Here is a 26,161-nt window from a genome sequence, read left to right as displayed (position 1 = left end):
AAAGCTGGAATTGGCAGTGCGGCTCAAGTGGTAGAGCACCAGCCTTGAGCAAAAGCAGCTCAGAGACAGCACCCTGGCGCTAAAGTCAAGCCCCAAGAGGGGCATCCAAAAAAAGAAAGAAAGAAAGAGAAAGGATGTTTTTAGGGCAGGGGTGGAGAACCTCTGACTGGGATGTGTTAGGCCACAGAAATCATTTGGTACATGAAGGGACAGATAGTAGGTTTCTATCAGCCACCAGAGGCTGCCTGCCTAAACTGATTAGTTTGTATGGCTCAGGAAGGATGTTGTAAATACACAAATGGCTTTTGGCAGAAAAAGGGTTTCCCACTGGTTTAAGAGTTTGATGGGATGATTTTCCTTCTGACATAAAATGCTGAATATCCTTTTATGGTCCATCTTCCCTTGATCCCTGGAGTCCTTGAAGATTGTTTTCTTCCAGCACGTGTAGTAGTTTTTGGTGGTTCTTATAAATGCTCATAAGCTACATCTATTATTGACTGCCAGACATTGTTCTAGGCCCTAGGACTAGAGAAATGGACAAAATAAGCCAGGCACCAGTGGTTCATACCTATAATCCTCTCTACTCAAGGTGACTGAGATCTGAGGCTCACGGTGAAGCTAGCCTGGGCAGGAAAGTTCCTGGGACTCTTATCTCCAATGAACTGCCCAAAAGCTGGAAGTGGAGCTAGCTGTGTGTTAAGTGATAGAGTCCTAGCCTAAGCAAAAGAAGCTCAGGGACAGTGCCTGGGCCCTGAGTTCAAGCTCTGGACCAGTACCAGAAAAGAACAAAGAAGTGCCGAGAACACTGGTCATGTCATCATCCTGTCCCTGCCCCTCCCCCCCTCGTCATTTCCCTGGAGGCAGGGGGTGAGAGGTATTGTAGGACCTGCAGTAGTAGATTGGAAATGTAGCCGTCATGGCTAGGAAAGGTCTCATTTTGGCTTTTTGTTTGTTTTTGTCGGTTGTGGGGCTTGAACTCTAGCCTGGATGCTGTCCCTCAGCTCTTCAGCTCAAGGCTAGCGCTCTACCACTTGAGCCACAGCGCCACTTCTGGTTTTCTGATGGTTCATTGGAAATAAGAGTCTCACAGAGTTTCCTGCCTATGCTGGCTTTGAACTACAATCTCAGATCTCAGCCTCCTGAGTAGCTAGGATTACAGATGTGAGCCACCCGTGCCTGGCTTACGGTCTCATTTTGAAGGTTACATTCTGACCAAGACCCAGAAATGGTGCCGGAGGAAGGGCAAGTAGACTGATTGAGGAGCATCAGGGGTGAGTGTGCCCAAGTCCAGAGACCCCGTTACCGAGAAGCTGGAGTGGAGGGTGGCCATGTGATCGATCCTTCGGAAGGTGCTGAGAAGAGAAGCAACATTATTAGACTGAGGTGTGGCTTGCTCTCTCTGGAGACTGTCTGGCAGAGGCAAGGTCAGAAGCCTGGAGGCCAGGGAGGCGGGCAAAGAGTTAATTAGGGTGGAGAGAGGCTTGCCTTCTTATTGTGTGGGTAAGGCCCAGGCTTTAGGAGTTGTTTACAGGTTGGAAGCTGAGGGAAGGGTAGAAACAGTGAAAGAAAGCAAGATTTCATAACTGAGCTGAGAAGCTTGGGTGAGGAGGCCCTGCTTGATGGAGAACTGCCCGGGCTTTGGTTTTGTGTGTGATGAATATGAGTTGATGGCACGTACAAGTATTGGTTCCATAGGCTTGAAGCTAAGAGAATAGGCGAATGGGAGACAGACGTGTGCAGGTGCTACGTCAGATGAGGTTGCTTCGGATCCGAGTGTAGGCCGGGAAGGAGCCCAGGGCTGCTGATGTGCAAGGTGGCAGGCAGATGCAGTTTAGTTGTGTTTTCTACCCATCCCCAGCGCTGTTTTTAGAAATAGTCTCCTGATTCTAAGAGCCACTCAGGCCAAGACCTAAGGAGCTGCACTGTCTGTACTTGGGAACAAACCCTGTGTCTGATGCTTACATCTCCCATGCTCTGTCACATCGTGTCTGTCATGCGTGGTAGTTGGTGAGGCGGAACTTCCGTGAACAACTTAACTATTCCCTACTACATGGTGAGCATTTCTAGTTCAGACATTCAAAATCCAAAAGGCTCCAAAATCTAAAGCTTTTAGTGCTGACCTGATGTCATAAATGGAAAAACTGCACACCTGAGCTCACATGACAAATTGCTGGAAATGTAGCATCCTTCACCCTGCAAAAGAGAAAGAAATATAGACAGACACTGACTATCTTTAGGCATTCACCCCAGCATTTGGGATATAAAGACAAGAGCATCACAAATTCAGCCTGGACTATGCAGCAAGATGATGTCTCAACAAAACAAAATACCCCACAATCATACTGAAAGTATTTTTATAAAATTACTTAGGCTGTCTATATAGATATAGATGAAACATAAATGGATTTTATGCTCAGATTTCTGACGTATTCCCAAGATATAGCTATACAAATATTTTGAAAATCTGGTCCTAAACATTTTGGATAAAGAAACAGTCAGTACAAGAATTGTAGTTCTTGGGCTGGGAAGGTGGCTCAGCGGTAGAGTGCTTGCCTTGCAAGCATGAGGCCCTGGATTCGATTCCTTAGCACCATATAAACAGAAAAAGCCGGAAGTGGCGCTGTGGCTCCAGTGGTAGAGCTGAAGAGCTGAGGGACAGCACCCAGACCCAGAGTTCAGGCCCCACGACCGGCAAAAAAAAAAGAAAGAAAGAAAGAATTGTAGTTCTTAGAGCTGATACAAAATGTAAGTCTAGTTTGTTAGCATAAGATATTAGTGACTGGGCTGCTTGCTACAAAGCAGTGGGTTTTAATGTGGACATTCTGTCCAGCATCTTCATCAAAGCAGTGTTTTCTAGTTTCTTGACTTTTAACCAAAATTTTGATTGGTTTTCTCCTACATGCAATCTGTGTGTGTGTGTGTGTGTGTGTGTGTGTGTGTGTGTGTGTGTGTGTGTGTGTGTGTGTGTGTGTGTGTGTGTGTGTGTGTGTGTGTGTGTGTGTGTGTGTGTGTGTGTGTGTCATGAGGCCTGAACTCTGGGCCTGGGCGCTGTCCCTCAGCTCAAGGCTAGTGCTCTTGGCTTCTGCCCTTTAAATGCAGACATATTGGGCTGGTCGCTAGTGGCTCGTGTGTGTGTGTGTGTGTGTGTGTGTGTGTGTGTGTGTGTGTGTGTGTGTGTGTGTGTGTGTGTGTGTGTGTGTGTGTGTGTGTGTGTGTGTGTGTGTGTGTGTGTGTCATGAGGCCTGAACTCTGGGCCTGGGCGCTGTCCCTCAGCTCAAGGCTAGTGCTCCTGGCTTCTGCCCTTTAAATGCAGACATATTGGGCTGGTCGCTAGTGGCTCATGCCTGTCATCCTAGCTACTGAGGAGGCTGAGATATGAGGATCACGGTTCAAAGCCAGCCCTGGCAGGAGAGTCCGTGAGACTTATCTCCAATTAACCACCAGAAAACCGGAAGTGGTGCTGTGGCTCAAGTGATAGAGTGCTCACCTTGAGCTGAAGAGCTGAGGGACAGCGCCCAGGCCCAGAGTTCAGGCCCCATGACTGACCTCTCTCCCCCCAAAAAATGCAGCTATGTCTTTTTTAAGCAAAATTTATATATAGTTGAATTTGTTTTTTCTAAAAATTGACATTTGTTCAGTTCTTCTTTGCATTGTACTAGTTGTCAACACTTCTGAGTTTGGGGACAGAATGTAATCCTTCCACACTGTGTCCTAACTCATCACCACGGCTGGCCCAGAAAGCACGGTTAGTGCGCTCTCAGTGGGTTCACAGCTCCTCTCCCCAGCCTTGTTAGGAAAGCGCAATTGTTTCCATTTCACCAGGGAGGGAACTGAGGCACAAAAACGTTACTTGTAGGAATCATTCTTGATGGCGTCTTATCTCTGGTTCTATGACTAGGGATGCCTTCAAGTCTGTGATGTACAGATGCTTGTGCTCACAGTTTCCTGTGGGCCGTGAGCTGGGTGTGGTGGGAGGAGCCTGTGGGCGGCACACAGCATGGCTGCCACTGAGGCAGATGAGACGGACCCCGGGGGAGGGCATGACCCCGGGGGAGGGCAGGGGGAAGGTCTGCATAGTTCTTTCCACATGGAACAGAGAGGGGCAACATTGGGTGCTGCTGCTTTGTGACTCCTGTGAAGCTGGCAGTAGCAAAACTTTATGGTTTCACTCCCTGGGTATTTCTTCATCCCCAAGCTGGCTGTTGGTTAATAGTGCTGCACAACCCGTAATTTTCATGGTTACAGTGGGAGATTTGGCGATGTGTTTGAAGTTAATGGAATGCCTCTTATTATTTTCACTCTGAAGTTGGCTTCCTCAACTATAACATTTGCTAATAAACCTAAGAAATTTGCATGTTCTGCATTTTGCTGCTTTGGTGGTAGAGAGTCTCAATTGCAAAGCTGCTCAGGCATTAAGACCTTACTTTCAGAGTGAGTCTTTTTCTCTGCTTTCTTGTCCACTAGTGTTCTTCCTTTATATCTATCTGTCTGTCTGTCTGTTCGTCTGTCTGTCTATCTACCTACCTATATCTGTAGCATGGAAAACCGAGTTATCAGCAAACTCTTCATCTGTTTCCTTGTCTGATTCTAGCTAATAAGTGTTTATCGACTCAGCAATGTGGTCCTTTTTTTTTTTTTTTTTTGTCGGTCGTGGGGCTTGAACTCTGAGCCTGGGTGCTGAACTCGGCCTGGGCACTGTCCCTCAGCTCTTCAGCTCAAGGCTAGCACCCTACCACTTGAGCCACAGCACCACTTCCAGCTTTTTCTGCTTATGTGGTGCTGAGGAATTGAACCCAGGGCCTCATGCATGCGAGGCAAGTGCTCTACCACTGAGCCACCTTCCCAGCCCCATGGTCCTTAATGGCAGGTTTCTTCACCTCTCTAGGGATTCCAGGTAGGAGACCCTGATTGATTCCTTGAAATGGCCTCAGATCTGAGGACAGTATTCCAACAATATGGCATTGCTCTCCTGCAGTATTGTTAGTTGACATTCCACAGGGTTGCTTTATCCTTTCCCTTCTGGGTCCTGTCTATTGGATGAAACCCAGAAACCAATGAACAGCATGCTTTCTGAAGACCAGAGGTGGCTTTACAGGGCCAGGGGTATCATGACGTTTTCCAGCTTCTTGGAAAGATAAGATAGGCATGGACTTTAATTCATTCCAACTTAGCTTTTATAATCATGTGCAGAAATAATGGTATGTAAAAGCCAGGAGGGATAAAATTGAGCTTTATTCAAGGTGACTGAGCAGCATGGTTGGCATGTTTCTGAAAGTAGACAGGGGTGATGTGTAAGAGCAGAGTTCTAGGACGGTGCACACAGCTGTGCTGCAGAGCTCCCGCAGAGCGCCTGATGCCCACCACGGGTGGACTGCCCTCGCTCTATGGTTGGGGTGTCTGCAGAGCGCCTGATGCCCTCTACTGGTGGATCGCCCTCGCTCTATGGTTGGGGTGTCTGCAGAGCGCCTGATGCCCTCTACGGGTGGACCGCCCTCGCTCTATGGTTGGGGTGTCTGCAGAGCGCCTGATGCCCTCTATGGGTGGACCGCCCTCGCTCTATGGTTGGGGTGTCTGCAGAGCCCCTGATGCCCACCACGGGTGGACCGCCCTCGCTCTATGGTTGGGGTGTCTGCAGAGCCCCTGATGCCCACCACGGGTGGACCGCCCTCGCTCTATGGTTGGGGTGTCTGCAGAGCCCCTGATGCCCTCTACGGGTGGACCGACCTCGCTCTATGGTTGGGGTGTGTGACTGGAAGGTAGCTGCATACAATTAAACTTTCTGGGCACAGGAAAGATAAATGTGCTGCCACAACCGGTAGTAATGACACCAGCTCCCTTCTCTGCTGGTGAGCACTGCCCAGAAAATCTTTCATGGAAGCTTCACAGATGTGTGGCAGAGTACCCTGTTATCACATTTCATGGACAAGGTATTTTCCACACTCAGAATTTGAACAAATGGCCAGGTGCCGGTGGCTCACACCTGTAATCCTAGCTACTCAGGCTGAGATCTAAGGATCATGGTTCAAAGCCAGCACAGGCAGGAAAGTCTGTGAGACTCTTTTTTTTTTTTTTTTTTTGTCCTGGGGCTTGAACTCTGGGCCTGGGCGCTGTCCCTCAGCTCTTCAGCTGAAGGCAAGTGCTCTACCTCTTAGGCAAGTGCTCTACCTCTTGAGCCACAGCGCCACTTCCGGTTTTCTGGTGGTTTATTGGAGATAAGAGTCTCATGGACTTTCCCACCTGGGTTGGCTTTGAATCACGATCCACAGATCTCAGCCTCCTGAGTAGCTAGGATTACAGGCGTGAGCCACTGGCGCCCAGCATTAGTGAGACTCTTATCTCCAATAAACTACCAGAAAACTGGAAGCAGTGCTGTGGCTCAAGCTGTAGAGTGCTCACCTTGAGCTGAAGAGCTGAATAATAGTGCCCAGGCCCAGAGTTCAAGCCCCACGACCGACAAAAAAAAAGAAGTTGGACAAATGGTTCAGGCTCCTAAAACCTATGAGTGTCCCAGCTGGTATTTAAACCCTAACTGCCAGGGACCAGAGCTGACCTGCCCCTGCCTTTCCAAGAGGAGTGTGAACAGCACAGGAATGCCCCCCACTGTGTGCATGGTTACCTCTGCAGCAGGTGCACTTAGGCACCCTGACAAGCTAAGGGCCATCACCCAGTCCAAGTTCAAACCCCAGTGTGGGGGGAAGGCAGCTGCGAGGGCGTCACCACGAATGCCCGGAAGCTGTGTGTGTCTCTGCTCCTGGCCTGGGCTGCACACTGTGCTGCTGTCCAGCACCTTCTCTTAGAGAACAAACAGACATGGATTTCTCCAGCCATAGTGTGTGGACAGGAGGACTCTGGACTTTCCTCACTTGGTTGAAGCAAACAGCTAAGATGGTGCTTGGTCTCAGGAGCAGGTCGGTTAGACACCTGGCCTCTGGCATGTGGGCAGTACATGTGAAAGCTGGAGACACTGCCCTTTGGTCTCAAAATAAAGACGTTCTAGGCTTTGGCCTGTTTTCCTCTTGGCTCCTCTGCGTACTACGCAAAAGGGGTCCAGCTTCCAGACCCCCCAAAAGTAGTACCCACCCTTCTAGAGCCAGCCTCCTAGCCAAGAGACCGTGGCCTGGAACCCCCTGAGCTCAGCCAGGCTCTGAGTTTGTCACCACACCTGCACTTGTGAAGCTGTAGGTTACCCACAAGTGCTTACTCCACACACTTTTTATGGCCTCTAGTCTGCAGAGACAAAGGGTGTGGTTTCAGTTTACTGTTGACCTTGGGTATGTAACCTTTTAAGCCTTAGTCTAGGGCTTTATTTGTTGTTGTTCCTCTTGTCAGCTGTCAGTCTGTCTTGGTGGCTTAGATCTGACTTCAGTCCCCACTCCTTAGCAGGGACCTATCCCACGGGATGTCTTGTGTAGTCACAAGGTTTGCTCACTAAAGCTACTGGAAGTGCTGACATGGGGTGTGCTATTTGTTGCAAGAATCTATATTGGTTTTTTTGTTGGTCGTGGGGCCTGAACTCTGGGCGCTGTCCCTCAGCTCTTCAACTCAAGGCTAGCACTCTACCACTTGAGCCACAGCCCCATTTCCAGCTTTTTTTACTTATGTGGTGCTGAGGAATCGAACCCAGGGCCTCATGCATGCAAGATGAGCACTCTGCCACTGAGCCACCTTCCCAGCCCCAAGAATCTATATTGGAATCTGTCTTCACAGAAGCACTGTGGATGGTCTCTTAGGTATTATTTTATGCCATTAAGGAAGTCCGACATATCGCTTTGGTTTCCACAGCCACTCTGACCTATGACACTCTCCGGTTTGCCGAGTTTGAGGATTTCCCTGAGACCTCGGAGCCCGTTTGGATCCTGGGTAGAAAATACAGCATTTTCACAGGTACTGGCCTCTGCTTCTGCAGGAAGCCTCTTGTGATAGCGATTGCTGTCTACAACCTCCTATGATGTCTGACTTGGTGTGTGTCTCCCTCTTTTAAATAACCCTAGAGAAGGACGAGATCCTGTCTGACGTGGCGTCCAGACTGTGGTTTACGTATAGGAGAAACTTCCCAGCCATTGGTAAGCACCTCACTTTTCTTCGGTCTACAACAACATCGTGCTTTGGAAAGGAGGAGATCTTACACTGAACAATTTAAACTCCATGCCAGATACCTCATTTTATCTCCAAAGCAACCCTGGATAAATAAATAGTCTGAGGTCCAGAGCTCAGCTCCAAACCGGGTGGTGGTGTTTTCTGCCAGCAAACTACAGCTTGCTACTGGAGCTTCAAGTCAGCCTTAAGGGTCAGGACAGCATTTTAAACGTGGAGAAGCAGGGTGTTGGCCACAGTAAGACAGTATGCTGCCTCAGAAGATTTTGGGTTCTAGTTGTATATTTGAGTGTGTCCTGGGTCCCTAGTACCACATAGTTTTCATCCTCAACTGGGAAGATTGAAGAGCAAGGTTGTATGATGTGCTTTCATGGGACATTAAAGTAGATTCCTTACACGTGATTTTTGTGGGGGCTGGTGGGTCCCAATATAATCCTAGCTACTCAGGAGGCCAAAATCTGCAGATCATAGTTTGAAGCCAGTTTTGGCAGAAAAGTCTATGAGACTCTTTTTTTTTTTTGGGTCCGGTCATGGGGCCTGAACTCTGGGCCTGGGCGCTGTCCCTCAGCTCTTCAGCTCAAGGCTAGCGCTCTACCACTTGAGCCACAGTGCCACTTCCGGCTTTTTTCTTTTTGCTTATGTGGTGCTGAGGAATCGAACCCAGGTCCTCGAGCATGCAAGGCAAGCGCTCTACCACTGAGCCACCTTCCCAGCCCCCGTCTATGAGACTCTTATCTCTAGTTCACCAGCAAAAAATAGTCAGAAGTGGAGATGTGGCTTAAGTGGTAGCATACCGATCTTGAATGAAAAAAAGCTGAGAGCAGTGCTCAGGTCCTGAGTTTGAACCCCAGTGTGTGCCTGGTGTGTAAAGGCACAAATACACACACACACACAGTGAATTTTTGCCCTTGTGTCCCCTGGATGGGGCTATAGACCTGTTTTCAGCCTTGCCTCTTAGAGCCAGAGACCCCTAGACTGGCCATTAGGGACCAGGCTGATCCTATATGGCCCCTGTGGCCAGGTCCCAGAACCTTCCCTTCTTTTCATTCTTTCTCCAACAGTGAAGTAAAGGGATACACTGGCTTCATGTTCCAGAACACTGGAGAAATAAAATCCACATCATTGTAGGTTAATGTTTAGTTCAGTAATTCATCAGGTAGAGCTTGGGGATAGACTTTCAGTCCACAGATTATAGATTCCAGTATCACACCTTGGCCAAGCTTGTTCTTTACATGGGCCTGGTCCCTGGAAGAGGTTGGACTAGAGGGGTGCCTTTGTTGTGGAGGAGACAAGGGTGGTCTTGTGTGACTCTGCAGAGATTAGAAGTGGGTGAGGGTGATAGAGGAAAGCTCTTTCCAGGGCCCTGCAGACTGTGTGGTGCTCCTGTGTAGAAGGGGCTCTTACTGAGGGAAGAGGCATGGTGTACCTTCACCCACATGGTGTACCCTCACTGGCACGGTGTACCCTCACCGGCACGGTGTACCTTCACCAGCACGGTGTACCTTCACCGGCAGTGTACCCTCACCAGCAGTGTACCCTCACTGGCATGGTGTACCCTCACTGGCACGGTGTACCCTCACCGGCACGGTGTACCCTCACCGGCACGGTGTACCCTCACCAGCAGTGTACCCTCACCGGCAGTGTACCCTCACCAGCAGTGTACCCTCACCGGCATGGTGTACCCTCACCGGCAGTGTACCCTCACCAGCAGTGTACCCTCACCGGCATGGTGTACCCTCACCAGCAGTGTACCCTCACCAGCAGTGTACTCTTTCTGGCACAGTGTACCCTCACCAGCAGTGTACCCTCACCGGCATGGTGTACCCTCACCGGCACGGTGTACCCTCACCAGCAGTGTACCCTCACCGGCATGGTGTACCCTCACCGGCACGGTGTACCCTCACCGGCACGGTGTACCCTCACCAGCAGTGTAACCTCACCGGCAGTGTAACCTCACCGGCAAGGTGTACCCTCACTGGCAAGGTGTACCCTCACCGGCACGGTGTACCCTCACCAGCAGTGTACCCTCACCGGCACGGTGTACCCTCACCGGCACGGTGTACCCTCACCAGCAGTGTAACCTCACCGGCAAGGTGTACCCTCACCGGCACGGTGTACCTTCACCGGCAGTGTACCCTCACCAGCAGTGTACCCTCACCAGCAGTGTACCCTCACCAGCACGGTGTACCCTCACCGGCACGGTGTACATCCTTCTTCCTCATTACAGCTCTTCCATGGCATTCTACTGAACTCACCGAGGACCAGCAGGATATTTTCCACGTGTTGGTTACATATTTTCACTGGAGTATATGTTGTCTTTCTGGATCCCAGAATTGGACATGAAGTAGCAGGGCCCAGGGCACATGTGCTGGAAGTGTGGGGAGTTACAGTACCCACTGCAGTGCATGCCCTGTCCACACCAGTAACACTACTGCCCATGTCCCCTCCACACCAGTAACACTGTAGCACGTGCCCTGTCTACACCAGTAACACTACTGCCCATGTCCCCTCCACACCAGTAACACTGTAGCACGTGCCCTGTCCACACCAGTAACACTCAGCACGTGTCCATACACACCAGTAACACTGCAGCATGTGTCCATACACACCAGTAACACTCAGCACGTGTCCATACACACCAGTAACACTGCAGCATGTGTCCATACACACCAGTAACACTCAGCACATGTCCATCCACACCAGTAACACTCAGCACGTGTCCATCCACACCAGTAACACTGCAGCATGTGTCCATACACACCAGTAACACTCAGCACGTGTCCATACACACCAGTAACACTCAGCACATGTCCATACACACCAGTAACTGCAGCATTTGTCCATACACACCAGTAACACTCAGCACGTGTCCATCCACACCAGTAACACTCAGCACGTGTCCATCCACACCAGTAACACTCAGCACATGTCCATGCACACCAGTAACTCTGCAGCATGTGTCCATACACACCAGTAACACTCAGCACGTGTCCATCCATATCAGTAACACTCAGCACGTGTCCATCCACACCAGTAACACTCAGCACGTGTCCATCCACACCAGTAACACTCAGCACGTGTCCATACACACCAGTAACACTCAGCACGTGTCCATACACACCAGTAACACTCAGCACGTGTCCATACACACCAGTAACACTGCAGCACATATCCATCCACACCAGTAACACTGCAGCGTGTCCCCATCCACACCAGTAACACTCAGCACGTGTCCATACACACCAGTAACACTCAGCACATATCCATCCACACCAGTAACACTGCAGCGTGTCCCCATCCACACCAGTAACACTGGACATCATGAACTTTTTCCTTTCTGGTAAATTGGTAACCAAGGAAAATTGCATTTTCTGGATTCATCTTGGGGGTTATTGTTCCAAGCCACCAGCCATGGTCATACATGACTGGCTTGTTCATATATTTTCCTGCTTGGAGGGACCCGGGTCGGTGCTGTGATGTGGTGTCGACTCAGGACTCCGGCCGGGACTCGGCCTGGTGGCCCTGTTAAGCATATGCTTCTTTCTCTCTGCCACAGGGGGAACAGGCCCCACCTCAGACACGGGCTGGGGCTGCATGCTGCGGTGCGGACAGATGATCTTTGCCCAGGCTCTTGTGTGCCGACACTTAGGCCGAGGTGAGTCATGGTGACTGGGGGGCTGTGGTGAGGAACCATCGGTTAAACCCAAGTTAGAGTTCAGAAGCTTCTGTGACATCTGTTGGGTTTTTGGTTTTGGTTTTTTGGTGCCAGTCCTGGAGTTTGAGCTCAGGGTCTGAGCACTGTCCCTGAGCTGCTTTTGCTCAAGGCTGGTGCTCTACCATTTGAGTCACAGCACTACTGGCTTTTTTAGTAGGTTATGGAGATAAGAGTCTCACGGACTTTCCTGCCTGGGCAACTTCAAACTGCAGTCCTTCGATCTCAGCCTCCTGAACAGCTAGGATTGCAAGCATGAGCCACCAGCGCCTGGCGACCTATTGGTTTTTATTGGTTAGAGGAACTGATTTTAGAGTGCTTATATGAATGCTTGTATTTTAAAGATTATCTATAACTGTTCCTTTTTAACTGTATTTTACTTTCAGTCTGGATTTGTTTTGATGAGTTGGTGTTTTGTATGTTTGAGATCCTGGTGAATCTGGCTGTGTGTGTGTGTCTGTTGTGGGGCTTGAACTCAGGGCCTGGGAGCTGTCCCTGAACCTCTTTGTGCTCAAAGCTAGCACTCTATCACTTTGAGCCACAACGCCACTTCCACGTTTTGGGTGGTTAATTGGAGATAAAAGTGTCGCAGGGACTTTTCTGCCCAGGCTGGCTTCAAACAGCGATCCTTAGATCGCAGCCTCCTGAGTAGCTAGGATAACAGGGGTGAGCCACCGGCTCCTGACAAATTTGGCTTTTTTTTTTTTTGTCAGTCATGGGGCTTGAACCCTGGGCCTGGGCGCTGTCCCTCAGCTCTTCAGCTCAAGGCTAGCGCTCTACTACTTGAGCTACAGTGCCACTTCCAGCTTTTTCTGTTTATGTTGTGCTGAGGAATCGAACCCAGGGTCTCAGGCATGCAAGGCAAGCGCTCTACCACTGAGCCACCTTCCCAGCCCCAAATTTGGCCTTTTACTTTAGAAAGGTTGGAAGAAGTTTGGGGCTTGTCTGAGTTAGTGTGCTCTTGTGTGTTTGTTTCCCATAGATTGGAGGTGGGCGCAGCGCAAGAGGCAGCCTGACAGCTACTTCAGCGTCCTCAGCGCCTTCCTGGACAGGAAGGACAGCTACTACTCCATCCACCAGATAGGTGGGGCCTCCCTGGGGGGCTTCTCTGTGGAGCAGGAGCCAGGCTCTAGGTCACTCTGGCCACTCTGGCCCTAGGTGCTGCTGTGGGTGGTCCAGCAGCAGTTCAGACGCTGCCCCTCTCCCTATACAGAGTCTGGAAACCAGATTCTGTCTCCAGATTGGCAGTCCTGGGTCAGGCGGTTGTTCTGTCTAGACCGCCCTGTAACTGTTTCCTGGCACCACATGCGTTAGAGGTGGTGGGGTATTGGGTTGTCTGTGGTGGATGTGTTGCTAATATGGGTTTGTTTCCTGCAGCTCAAATGGGAGTTGGTGAAGGGAAGTCTATAGGCCAGTGGTATGGGCCGAACACCGTCGCCCAGGTCCTCAAGTGCGTATCCAGCCTCTTTTTCCCTCTGGGGTGGCTTTCCATGTTCCTTGAAAACAAGGAACAAGGGGTCTGGCTCTTTCTTTACAAGACCAGGAGGAGCTCATGGTGACCCTGCCTAGTTGTCTCATGTGCGGGGTTCGTGTGTGCTGGTAAAGTGGGAGCCTTCACCTGGGGCCCAGGGTGGGCCTGGCCTCTGCCCAGAGACCCATGTGGAGTGGTAGCCATGGCAGTTAGGTGTGTCCCGGGTGGGCTTTGGGCTCCTCAGGGGCACAGGGGACTGTGCCCTGCCACGTCACTCAGGGTCTGCAGCTTGGTCCGAGCTTGCTTGCCTGCCTCGGTTATTCTGTGGGACATGTGTCCCTTTGGACGTCTAGCACCGTTCATTCTCTGAAGCGGCTCTTCCTGCCATTTCCAGGGACTTGTCACTCCCCTCCTCCGCATAGTCATTTGGCCGGTGTACGGTTCCTGTGGTTATCGGCCCTTGGAGCCAGCACTTTTGAGGGGCTCTGGGCGCTGTCTGGGCTTAAGCTTGATGTCTTGCACAACTGTCTCTAGCTGCAGCTTTCCCTCAGTGTCCTTGTTCCACTGTCCTCTCTGTCACAGGGTCCCTGCCACCCCACGCCGTGTGGCCCTTTCCCTGTGGGGCCTCCAGTCTGTCAGGCGTGAGGCTGCGGGGGGAAGGGCCGCTCGACACGGTGGCTTGGGCCTGCCGCGCGCTGTGATGACCAGGCTGGTGTCTGGGGGGCTGCTCCTCCGTTTCCCAGCACTGCTCTGTGCAGTCAGCTCCTGAGGGGCAGCTGCAGTGATCATCCTCAGCTTGCTTCCTGTCTGTGGAGTAGGACCTGCTCTTCACTTTCTGAGACTTGGTGTTTCCCTTTGGGAAGCTGTTCAAATACTGATCTTTTCTGGGGAGCAGAAAGTTCATGGGCACGTTCTCTCGCTTTCTACAGGAAGCTTGCTGTGTTCGACACGTGGAGCTCCTTGGCGGTTCACATAGCAATGGACAACACTGTAGTGATGGAGGAGATCAGTAAGTGGCTCAGGGCTCCGCTGACAGGGAGGCGGCATTGCGGGTGACACGCGTTCCCTGCTGAGCCCAAGAGGGAGCAGTGCTTGAGGGGGAGGGCCACAGGAGACCTCTGGTGGCCTCAGTCTCTCTTGGCACGCCGCGCCCCCCTTCAGCTTTATCCACAGGCTAAGGCTGGTGGCGGTGGCACAGACCTGCGGTCTGGCACGAGGGATGTTGAGTTAGGAGGATCCTTGAGTCTAGAAGTTCAAGGCCAGCCTAGGCCTTGACTCCGTCAAGAAAGACAGAGACGGTCTGGGAATGTGGCTTCGTGGTAGAGTGCATGAAGCCCTGGGTTCGATTCCTCAGTACCACATACACAGAACTGGAAGTGGCGCTGTGGCTGAAGTGGTAGAGTGCTAGCCTTGAGCAAAGAAGCTCAGGAACAGTGCCAGGCCCTGAGTTCAAATGCCAGGACTGGCAAAAAAAAGAGAGAGAGAGAGTGAATAAAAAGCAGTATGCAAGAAATAACCAACTCTTAGCCACTGTCGGTGGCTCACACCTGTAATCCTAGCTACTCAGGAGGCTGAGATCTGAGGTTTGCGGCTTAAGGCCAGCCCGGGCAGGAAAGTCTGTGAGACTCTTATCTCCAGCTAACTACCAAAAAGTTGGAAACGATGCTATGGCTCAAAGTGGGAGGAAATCAGCCCTGAGCACAAGATCAGGGACAGTGCCCAGGCCCCAAGATCAAGCCCAAGACTGGGGAAACAAAGGAAGCAAGCAAGCAGCGGCGTCCAGCTACACTCAGGCAGGAATTCTGGCTGAGTGCCTCTGTGTGTGTTAATGGGCCACAGTGAGTTACCTCATCTCAAGAAAGAAGTACCGAGGGAAGGAAGTGACTTGCCTGTCAGCAACCTGAGGGGACCCAGGTGTGCAGAGTTGACGTCTGGAAGGAGGGCACGCCTGGGTGTTCACAAGTATTGGTGCAGCCATAGTCACGCTGCTCTTGTGTTTTAGAATCCACTCACACGGCCCAGCAGCACCTTTTCTAAAGAATACCTTAGAAAGTGGCTCTAAGTTTGGAGTTCTAGATGTGAGCTGCTGGCCTTGGACCCACTAGAAGTGAGTGGACCTTGCCTGCGTGGCCAGAGTATGTGAGCCACCACGGGCGTCTGCCAGGTGGCGCACAGGCCACTTCCCTGCTGGAGTGACAAGCCCCTCAGTCGCACTGCTCGCCTCTGGCCGGCCTCATGGGAGTATTGGTGGTGGCGGGAGGGGCCAAAATCTGACCTAGTAAGGAGCAGCACTTACCCCACAGCTGTGGGAACAAGCATCCCTTCCTCCCCTCCCGGCTCCTCGAGACGCCAGTGCAAGGGCTTTTTCTCTGACTTATTTCTTGAACTTTTGATTGATTGATTGATTGAGTGATTGATTGTCGGTCTCTTCAGCTCAAGGCGAGTGCTCTACCACTTGAGCCACAGCGCCACTTCCAGTTTTCTGGTGGCTTATTGGAGATAAGGGTCTCATGGACTTTTTTGCCTGGGCTGGCTTTGAACCATGATCCTCAGATCTCAGCCTCCTGAGTAGCTAGGAATATAGGCGTGAGCCATCAACGCCCAGCTTTAAACTTTTTATAAAACTTTCTAGGAAAAGTATGAAGAAAGAAATGTTAGTGATTTTATCACTCACTCAGAAATAGCACTATCTAAAACAACAATAAAGTAAATTAGAAAAAAAGAAAAAAATAACACACTAGAAGGAAGCAGTGTTCTTTGCATGTTTGTTAAAAATTGCTGGGCACTGGTGGCTAATACCTGTCATCCTATCTACTCAGGAGGATGAGGGCTGGGGATGGCGGTTCAAAGCCAGCCTGGGCAGGAGAGCCCAGGAGACTCTTACCTCCAATTAATCACCAGAATAGTTGGAAGTGAAGCAGTGGCTCAAGTGGTAAAGCACTAGCCTTGAGCAGAGATGCTAAGGGAGAGCGCTTAGGCCCTGAATTCAAGCCCCAGAACCAGCAAAAAGAAAAGAAAATTTAGTATCAGTGCCAGAACAGCCAAGAAAAGGGCTAGGAGAAAAACCAAGATAGCTGAATTTATAGAGATAGTTGAGCAGAAGTATAAAACCAAATATGTGCAGTGGAAATTTCCCAAAGAGTAAGAGGAAGCGCCCCTAATTAGGTGAGAATTGTCTTTAGAGCTAAACACCCCAACTTTGGTGAGTCAGAAATACTCAAAGATACATGTTCCCCATGCTATTTCTAAGTTGCAAGACTAGAACATCCAAATCACCCAAATAACATAGTTAACCCTAAGCCTTCCTGCCTTGGCCTCTTCCTGCCCTGCAAGATGCCTCAGGAAACACTCAGTTCTTGAGGGAAAGGCCCAGCATCAGGAGGTGGGAAGGTATACACAGAGATCAACACAGGTTTTTTTCATTGATGGAGAGTAGGAAATCTATGTTAAGAATTAAAAGGAGGGCGGGGAAGGTGGCTCAGTGGTAGAGTGCTTGCCTTACATGCATGAGGTCCTGGGTTCCATTCCTCAGCACCACATAAACAGAAAAAGCCAGAGGTGGCGCTGTGGCTCAAGTGGTAGAGCTCTAGCCTTGAGCTGAAGAGCTGAGGGACAGCACCCAGGCCCAGGGTTCAAGCCCCATGACCGACAAAAAAAAAAAAAAAAAAGAATTAGAAGGAGCCAGGCGCCCAGTAGCTTGTACCTGTTATCCTAGCTACTCAGGAGGCTGAGATCTGAGGATTGTGGTTCAAAGCCAGCCCAGGCAGGAAAGTCTGTGAGACTTCTTTTTGGTTGTCATGTGGCTTGCACTATGCTGTCTCTGAGCTCTTCAGATCAAAGTGAGTGCTCTATCACTTGAGCCACAGCGCCACTTCCAGTTTTCTGGTGGGTAATTGGAGATAGGTCTTATGGACTTTCCTTCCTGGGCTGGCTTTGAACCATGATCCTCAGATCTCAGCCTCCTGAGTAGCTAGGATGACAGGCCTGAGCCACGGCGCCCAGGTTGAGACTCATTTTTAAGAGTCGAGGTCAAGCTGGGTTCCTATTAACCTAGCAACTGAGGAGGCTGAAACCAGGAGGATGGAGCCATAAACCAGCCTAGGCAGTAAAGTTGAAGACAGGAAAGTGTACCGTACACCAGCACAGTGCTGGACTGGAAGTGTGGTTCAAGTATTAGAGCAACCAGCAGTGCACAAGAAATCCGAGACCATGAGGTCCTGAGTTCAAGCCTTGGTACTGGTACCAAAAAATAAAGAAAAAGGAATCCCGTTCAGTTAAACTCCCTCACACTGGTCTTGGGTGTTTCCTTGGGATTTGATTTGCTCTAGGTTAAATGTTCTGACGTTCCCTGCCACTGAGTGGCACTCTGTCCTCAGTTACCTGTCAGCAGGTCTGTCTCTGTGTGTGTCCTTTGGGTAATGCCCACACTGGGTCTGCTGGGGAACTGTACACTTTCCTCTTATAATTAAAACAAAAAATCTGAGGTTGGTCCCTAATGTGTTGGTGAACTTAATGACTGGAAAGGGTGGTTTTCCTGACAGGTTTATTGAGTGACATTCTTGAGAAGGAACTCCCACTTTCCTTTTACCTCTTCCCTTTATTTTATTTTATTTTATTTTATTTTTTGTTGGTCATGGATGCTGGGCCTGGGCGCTGTCCCTCAGCTCTTCAGCTCAAGGCGAGCGCTCTACCGCTTGAGCCACAGCGCCACTTCCTGCTTTTTTTCTTTTTGCTTATGTGGTGCTGAGGAATCAAACTCATGCATGCCTCATGCATGCAAGGCGAGCGCTCCACCACTGAGCCACCTTCCCAGCCCTCCTTTACTTTAAATCACCACTTTTTTAAAGCACCCTTGGATTCCTGGGTTCTTCTTTTTAACTGCTGTTTTACTTCTCCCTGTTGGTTTGATGCACCCTTTCATCGGGCCCTGTCTTTGAGAGTCTGATTTTGTTTGCTGAGCACTGGCTGGTGTCTCCCGTCGGTGAAGCTCCCCCTGTGCTCCCTGCCCGCCCCTGGCGCAAACCCTGGCTCCTGAGAGTGTGGACGGTGTGGTAGGCTGGACTGTCTCCTGCCCACACCCACACCCCTAGTTGATGTACTTGTTGAAGGCGTGCCCAGTGCATTCAGATAGCAGACCTAAGGGAAGAGCAAAAGCTGTTCTTTGATGCCTCCTGCTGAGGAGCATGGGTAAGTGGCTCTTGTTAGGCTGGGTCCTTACTTTGTCTCTAGAGTGCACATGATGTTTTTCTTGCACTAATTGGTGTTATGTGCTTTATTTCTCAATGATTTTTTTAAGTTGAATGTTCTCTGAGTGGCAGGATTCTGGAGAAATTTTGTTTTCCTGGCTGACTTACGTTTGAAGCACTTGCTTCCTGCTACCTTTCTTGATGGTGCCATGGTGATGTGCTTGCTCCTTGGGGAGCCCTTCCTGCCACTGCTTGGCCTGTGAAAATCCTATCTTTTTGTCCAGGAAGATTGTGCAGGGCTGGTCTTCCCTGTGCCGGGGCTGCCGCACCCCCTGCGGATTCCGAGCGGCACTGTAACGGCTTTCCTGCGGAGGCCGAGGCCGCCCCCAGGCCGTCGCCCTGGAGACCACTCGTGCTTCTGATCCCCCTGCGCCTGGGGCTCACAGACATCAACGAGGCCTACGTGGAGACGCTGAAGGTGGGTCTTGAGCGTGGCCGTGGCCCCAAGCACCTCCTCCCAGCCTGTGGTCAGCATCCCCCGGGAAGCAGCCATTGGTCAAGAGAGGCAGGAGAGACATTAAATAAAACAAGGTTTTTGAGAATTGGAACATGAAGAACTTCCTAAGGTGTCCTCAGTGCAGGAGCCTGACATTCAAGTCCTGCTGAGCCTCCCAGGTGTCTGAGGATGGCGTGGGCCCACGGGCCCACTGAGGGCCGGGAAAGGGCGAGAAGTCCCAGATGCTGGGAGAGCTCCTCCCTGTGTGACGCTGACATCACCATCTGCACCCCAAAAGCAACAGGCAAAGCCCTTTGGAGCTTCAGTTGATTCAAAATATGGAGTGGAAACATTGCCTTTTGTTAAACATCTTTCACTTTGTGTGTGCCATGTTTCATGCCTGTAATCAGGGTGTTGAGACCTGAGGGTCACCGTGTAAAGCCAGGCCTGGCAGGAGAGGCTGTGAGACTCTTATCTGTTGCTAATTACCCACCAGAAAACTGGAACTGGCACCGTGGCTCAAGTGGTAGAGTGCTAGCCTTGAGCAAAAGAAGCTCAGGGACAGCGCCAGGATGAAAACTGGCCAAAATAATAATACAATGTACTTGTCATACGCTGGTGGCTCACACCTGTCACCCTCTAGGAGACAGATCTGATGACTGAGGCTCAGAGCCCTCCTGGGCAGCAAAGTCTGTGAGACTCATCTCCAGTTAACCAGCCAAAAGCTGGAAATGAGCTGTGGCTCACGTACTGGTGTTGGCCTTGATGAGCAAGAAAGCTAAGGGACAGCCCCCAGGCCCTGAGTTCCAGCGCAGTACTGGCACATGCCTGTGCATGCACATGCGCGTGCACACACCCACACACCCCTCCCCCTCCCCCCCAGTGTTCCCCTCAGACAGGGTTTCTTGTCTTGGTCTTTTCTTCCTCTGGCTCTCTGACTGCTCTCTGCTGTAGTCTCAGTGTCAGCTCCCCCTTGTTTAAATTTTTTTTGGTGTTATAAAGCTGACGTACAGAGGGGTCACAATCACATAAGTCAGCTGATGAGTCCATTTCTTGTTGTACACTGTCACCCCTCCATCTCACCCACAGTCGTACAATTCATTTGAACAGTGTCTATTGAGTACCACTGCTGCATTTGTTCACTTTCGTTTCTGTGCCCCCCCACCCTTTGCCCTCCTAAAAACTGACACAAGATGAAAACAAACGGCAACAAAGGAAAAAGCCTCTTGTTTCCATCCATACCATTTTACAGGGTCAGCTGCGCCTGGCCCCTGCAGCCCTTGTGTTCCTCGCCCACGCGCATCCTCCTTTGGTCTCCCTGTCTGTCTGTGAATGCCCAGAGATGGTCCCTGTGTACTGTGGTTTAGCTTTCACATGTGAACGAGAGCATGTGCTATTTGTCTCTGAGCTTGGCTTACCGCACCTGTGTGATTTGTTCTAGGTCTGTCCACTTCCCTGCAAGTGACATATATTCTTTCTAAAGGCTGAAACCCATTTCTCCTGCCCCCTGGCTCCGCCCCGCCCCCCACCTCTCCCTGCTCTTGCAGACCACTCTAGGCCCTCGCTCTCTTCCCCTGAACCTGTGGGATATGGCAGAGCTCTCTAGACTAATGGCTCTGGGTTTGTTTTCCCTGGATCCCGTGGTGGGGTGGGGTGGGATGTCTGTGCCTGCCCAGAGGTGTCTTCCGTGCTGTGCTCAGCAGCCCCCTCTCTTCCACAGCACTGTTTCATGATGCCCCAGTCCCTGGGTGTCATCGGAGGGAAGCCCAACAGCGCCCACTACTTCATTGGCTACATGGGTGAGTCTGGCCTGCCTGCCGTGCGAAGGGCTCTCGCCCCCCCGCCCCCCCCGCCCCTCACACCTGCTGTGATGGAATCACGGAGGGCCCCGGTGGACAGCCGCTGGCTTCTTCTGTGAGGGGCCACTCCTGACATCCAGACCGGCTGGCTGCCGGGCCCTGTGCATCTCCCAGTCCCTGCCCCGTCCTCTGCCTGCTGCGGCCCTCAGCTTGGTTTGTCAAGCTGACCGGCGTGGCAAGTAGCCCTTGCCTGCTTCTCCCTTGTCCCTCTGACCCGTTCATCGTCATTGTCAGGTGAGGAGCTGATCTACCTGGACCCCCATACGACACAGCCTGCGGTGGAGCTCAGCGACGGCTGCTTCATCCCAGACGAGAGCTTCCACTGCCAGCTCCCTCCCTGCAGGATGGGCATCGGGGAGCTCGACCCTTCCATTGCCGTGGTACCTGAGCAGCTGTCCTTTGTGGTGGGGGTACTGGGGCCTGAGCACCCACTGCCTCATGCTCTTTCTCTTTTTCTTTTTCTTTTTGGTCGTGGGGCTTGAAGTCCGGGCCTGAGCTCTTCAGCTCAAGGCGAGCGCTCGATCACTTGAGCCACAGCGCCACTTTTGGTTCTCTGGTGGTTATTTGGAGATAAGCGACTCAGGGACTTTCCTGTCTGGGCTGGCTTTGAACTGTGACCCTCAGATCTCAGCCTCCTGCGTAGGATGACAGGTGTGAGCTCTTACTTGGCTCAAGGCTGATGCTGTACCACGTGAGCCGCACCTCTGCGTCTGCCTTTTTGGTGGTTAATTGGACTTTACTGCCCCAGCTGGCATTGAGCTCAGTCTCCTGAGTAGGACTTCAGGAGTAAGCCTCAGCAGCCTAGCTAAGCAGCTGCTTTGCGTCATTTTATGACAAATCCTTTGTGAGAAAAAAAGGAAAAACTTGAGTTTTGTTTTTCTACTATTTCAGTTTCTTGTTCATGTGGTTGGAAAGCCCAAGGCCTTGGACGTATGAACAGTAACCCTCACCCTTAGGTCTAACCCAGAGACCACCCAGGTGGCCCCCTGGCCTTCGTTTGGGCCAGAGTGCGAGTGTGAACCTGGATGTGTCCTGTAAGCATGAGGGTGTGTTTCTCCACTTTGCATACTAGTACATGGTGGTCCGTTGAAGCATGTGTCTGTCTCCTGTTGTTTTATGTAGTGTTTCTGGGATCTGGTTCCTCAGAATGAGAGTCTCCTCCCTTTTGGATGCTATCGTTAGTGTTGGTGTTTGTTGTATGCAAACCTGCGTACTCCCAAAATGTCCCTGGGGAAGTAGAACAAGAGCGGAAACCAGTAGCAGTGCCTGGCCTGAACAGCGCTGGTCTGCACTGTGGGATCCACCACGTGGACTGTTCCGGTAGTGGAGAATGGGGCAGCTCACTTTGACATTGCACAGCCACAGACACTGCCCTGAGCAAACACGTTTGCTCACGCCTCCCCGACCGCTGGGGAGGGTGTTGGGAACCGGGTGAGTGAGCTGGACTTTCATCAGAACCTACTGTGAACCCTTCCTCTAAAATTAAGTATGCCTGTCGCCGCCAGTGCCTCTCAGTAGCTCACAGTGGCTGGTACAGGAAGTGGACTGCCGGCCACCCAGCGGTGCTCAGAGCCTTCAGGACAGTTCTACACCCGCTGTTCCCACATAGGCAGAATAGGAGTAGCGACTTAAAGAGATGGGCCTCTGTCTTCAGTCCATAATGGAGTGTGTAGAGCAGAAAAGGCCTTTGGAGTAGGAAAGAGCACCCAGGAGCTAGGCGCCAGTGGTTCACGCCTGTCATCCTAGCTACTCAGGAAGCTGAGATCTGAAGATTGTGGTTCAAAGCCAGCCCAGGCAGGAAAGTCCTTGAGACTCTTATCTCCAATAACCTACCAGAAAAAAAACCCGGAAGTGGCGTTGTGGCTCAAGTAGTAGAGTGCTCACCTTGAGCTGAAGAGCTGAGGGACAGTGCCCAGGCCCAGAGTTCAAGCCCCACGACCAACAACAACAAAAAGAGCACCCAGGTTGAGCGGTACCCATCTCAGGCATTTTTTTCGGTCTGTGTTTTGTCTGTTTTCCACGTGAGCCTCTGTAAATCTGGCGGGTGTAACGTTGAGTACAGCGTCCAGCAGTTATTGGCACTCCAGTGTCCCCACGTCAGATCACCTCTGAGCTCAGACACACTTTGAACTGCTGTTCCCTGCTACATGCCCAGAGGGAGTAGTCTCTCTACTTTGCCCTGATGAGTCTTCAAAGCCTTTGTCATTCTCAGAAAATCAACTGAGGCTTAAAGAAATGGACATGAATGCTGATGGCTCACCTCTGTCATCCTAGTTACTCAGGAGGCTGAGATCTGAGGACCACAGCTCAGTGCCAGCCTAGGCAGAAAAGTCCATGAGACTCTTATCTCCATTCAGCAGCAAAAAGCTGGGAGTGGAGCGTGTGTGCAGAGCGTGTGGAAGGAAGGCCGTGTCGTGTCGTGGAGCGTGCGTGCAGAGCGTGTGGAAGGCGGGCCGTGTCGTGGAGCGTGCGTGCAGAGCGTGTGGAAGGAAGGCCGTGTCGTGGAGCGTGTGTGCAGAGCGTGTGGAAGGCGGGCCGTGTCGTGGAGCGTGCGTGCAGAGCGTGTGGAAGGCGGGCCATGTCGTGTCGTGGAGCGTGCGTGCAGAGCGTGTGGAAGGCGGGCCGTGTCGTGTCGTGGAGCGTGTGTGCAGAGCATGTGGAAGGCGGGCCATGTCGTGGAGCGTGGGTGCAGAGCGTGTGGAAGGCGGGCCATGTCGTGGAGCGTGGGTGCAGAGCGTGTGGAAGGCGGGCCGTGTCGTGGAGCGTGGGTGCAGAGCGTGTGGAAGGCGGGCCGTGTCGTGGAGCGTGGGTGCAGAGCGTGTGCAAGGCGGGCCGTGTCGTGGAGCGTGTGTGCAGAGCATGTGGAAGGCGGGCCGTGTCCTGTTGTGGAGCATGCGTCCAGAGCGTGTGCAAGGCGGGCCGTGTCGTGGAACGTGCGTGCAGAGCATGTGGAAGGCCGTGTTGTGGAGCGTGGGTGCAGAGCATGTGGAAGGCGGGCCGTGTTGTGGAGCGTGGGTGCAGAGCGTGTGGAAGGCGGGCCGTGTTGTGGAGCGTGCGTGCAGTGTGTGGAAGGCGGGCCGTGTCGTGGAGCGTGGGTGCAGAGCGTGTGGAAGGCGGGCCGTGTCGTGGAGCGTGGGTGCAGAGCGTGTGGAAGGCGGGCCGTGTCGTGGAGCGTGGGTGCAGAGCGTGTGGAAGGCGGGCCGTGTTGTGGAGCGTGGGTGCAGAGCGTGTGGAAGGTGGGCCGTGTCGTGGAGCGTGGGTGCAGAGCGTGTGGAAGGCGGGCCGTGTCGTGGAGCGTGGGTGCAGAGCGTGTGGAAGGCGGGCCGTGTTGTGGAGCGTGGGTGCAGAGCGTGTGGAAGGCGGGCCGTGTCGTGGAGCGTGCGTGCAGAGCGTGTGGAAGGCGGGCCGTGTCGTGGAGCGTGGGTGCAGAGCGTGTAGAAGGCGGGCCGTGTTGTGGAGCGTGGGTGCAGAGCGTGTAGAAGACGGGCCGTGTCATGGAGCGTGGGTGCAGAACATGTGGAAGGCGGGCCGTGTCATGGAGCGTGGGTGCAGAGCGTGTGGAAGGCGGGCCGTGTCGTGGAGCGTGCGTGCAGAGCGTGTGGAAGGCGGGCCGTGTCGTGTCGTGGAGCGTGTGTGCAGAGCGTGTGGAAGGCGGGCCGTGTCGTGGAGCGTGTGTGCAGAGCGTGTGGAAGGCGGGCCGTGTCGTGGAGCGTGGGTGCAGAGCGTGTGGAAGGCGGGCCGTGTTGTGGAGCATGTGTGCAGAGCGTGTGGAAGGCGGGCCGTGTAATGGAGCGTGTGTGCAGAGTGTGTGGAAGGCGGGCCATGTCGTGGAGCGTGTGGAAGGCGGGCCGTGTCGTGGAGCGTGCGTGCAGTGTGTGGAAGGCCGTGTCATGTCATGGAGCGTACGTGCAGAGCGTGTGGAAGGCCGTGTCCTGTTGTGGAGTGTGGGTGCAGAGCGTGTGGAAGGCGGGCCGTGTCGTGGAGCGTGGGTGCAGAGCGTGTGCAAGGCGGGCCGTGTCGTGGAGCGTGGGTGCAGAGCATGTGCAAGGCGGGCCATGTCCTGTCATGGAGCGTGCGTGCAGAGCGTGTGGAAGGTGGGCTGTGTAATGGAGCGTGTGTGCAGAGCGTGTGGAAGGCGGGTCGTGTAATGGAGTGTGGGTGCAGAGCGTGTGCAAGGCGGGCCGTGTCGTGGAGCGTGGGTGCAGAGCGTGTGCAAGGCGGGTCGTGTAATGGAGCGTGGGTGCAGAGCGTGTGGAAGGCGGGCCGTGTCGTGGAGCGTGGGTGCAGAGCGTGTGGAAGGCGGGCCATGTCCTGTCATGGAGCGTGCGTGCAGAGCATGTGCAAGGCGGGCCGTGTCGTGGAGCGTGGGTGCAGAGCGTGTGGAAGGCGGGCCATGTCCTGTCATGGAGCGTGCGTGCAGAGCGTGTGGAAGGCGGGCCGTGTCGTGGAGCGTGCGTGCAGAGCGTGTGGAAGGCGGGCCGTGTCCTGTCGTGGAGCGTGCGTGCAGAGCGTGTGCAAGGCGGGTCGTGTAATGGAGCGTGGGTGCAGAGCGTGTGCAAGGCGGGCCGTGTCGTGGAGCGTGGGTGCAGAGCGTGTGCAAGGCGGGCCGTGTCCTGTCGTGGAGCGTGCGTGCAGAGCGTGTGCAAGGCGGGCCGTGTCATGGAGGACCTGTAGGATCCCTGGTGGTAGTGGGAACAGTGCTGAGTCTTCTTGGCTGCTCTGCTCATGGTTGGTCTCGTTGCAGGGGTTTTTCTGTAAGACCGAGGAGGACTTCAGCGACTGGTGCCAGCAAGTCAAGAAGGTCTGTACCTGCCCCGTCCAGAACCAAGCTGGGGCCCCTCGGGACACGGGTGGGGGCCGGCAGGGCAGAGGCCTACCCTGGGCACGAAGCCCTGGCTCCCCCCCCCCGCCCCGCCCCGCAGCCGGGCGGACTCCACCTGCACCTCCACGGGACGTGGCTTCTAGCCCACTCAGCTACCTCAGGGTTGTATGGGGACGAGCTGGGCCCGAAGCCGCCCTTCCCCGCCAGCCTCCGGCCAGGCATGTGTGGTGACAACACAGGTGTGCACGTCAGTCACTGTTGTGTTAATGAAACGGATGACAGTCAGACCTGTGCTGTGGCCAGCTCCCACACCCTGGGGGCGTGCAGCCACTGCGGCGTGTCTCGTAACTGCTTCTCACCGACAGCTGTCACTGCTGGGAGGTGCCCTGCCCATGTTTGAGCTGGTGGAGCAGCAGCCTTCCCACCTGGCCTGTCCAGACGTCCTCAACCTGTCCCTCGGTGAGTGCGGAGGCTGCAGGCAGTCCGGGTGGGATCTCTGTGCATCTCGATCCCCCAGATGT

General features: G+C 52.9%; 1 protein-coding gene across 1 annotated transcript in view; it reads left to right on the top strand.

Moving 5' to 3' along the window:
• Atg4b (autophagy related 4B cysteine peptidase) overlaps nucleotides 1-26,161 on the top strand; it is a 28,721-nt gene that overhangs the window by 1,306 nt on the left and 1,254 nt on the right. Inside the window, exons 2-12 of the mRNA XM_070000121.1 lie at nucleotides 7,783-7,884; nucleotides 7,992-8,063; nucleotides 11,651-11,749; nucleotides 12,789-12,890; nucleotides 13,184-13,256; nucleotides 14,207-14,286; nucleotides 18,748-18,941; nucleotides 20,680-20,758; nucleotides 21,053-21,198; nucleotides 25,563-25,619; nucleotides 26,006-26,099. Coding sequence (XP_069856222.1) covers nucleotides 7,783-7,884; nucleotides 7,992-8,063; nucleotides 11,651-11,749; nucleotides 12,789-12,890; nucleotides 13,184-13,256; nucleotides 14,207-14,286; nucleotides 18,748-18,941; nucleotides 20,680-20,758; nucleotides 21,053-21,198; nucleotides 25,563-25,619; nucleotides 26,006-26,099 — 1,098 coding nt within the window. The remainder of the gene's footprint in view (nucleotides 1-7,782; nucleotides 7,885-7,991; nucleotides 8,064-11,650; nucleotides 11,750-12,788; nucleotides 12,891-13,183; nucleotides 13,257-14,206; nucleotides 14,287-18,747; nucleotides 18,942-20,679; nucleotides 20,759-21,052; nucleotides 21,199-25,562; nucleotides 25,620-26,005; nucleotides 26,100-26,161) is intronic.

The sequence above is a fragment of the Dipodomys merriami genome, unplaced genomic scaffold (assembly GCF_024711535.1).
Source record: "Dipodomys merriami isolate MVZ:Mamm:240054 unplaced genomic scaffold, mDipMer1.0.p SCAF_1, whole genome shotgun sequence".
NCBI classification, from domain to species: Eukaryota; Metazoa; Chordata; class Mammalia; order Rodentia; family Heteromyidae; genus Dipodomys; species Dipodomys merriami.
This window is presented reverse-complemented; position numbering and strand designations above follow the sequence as displayed.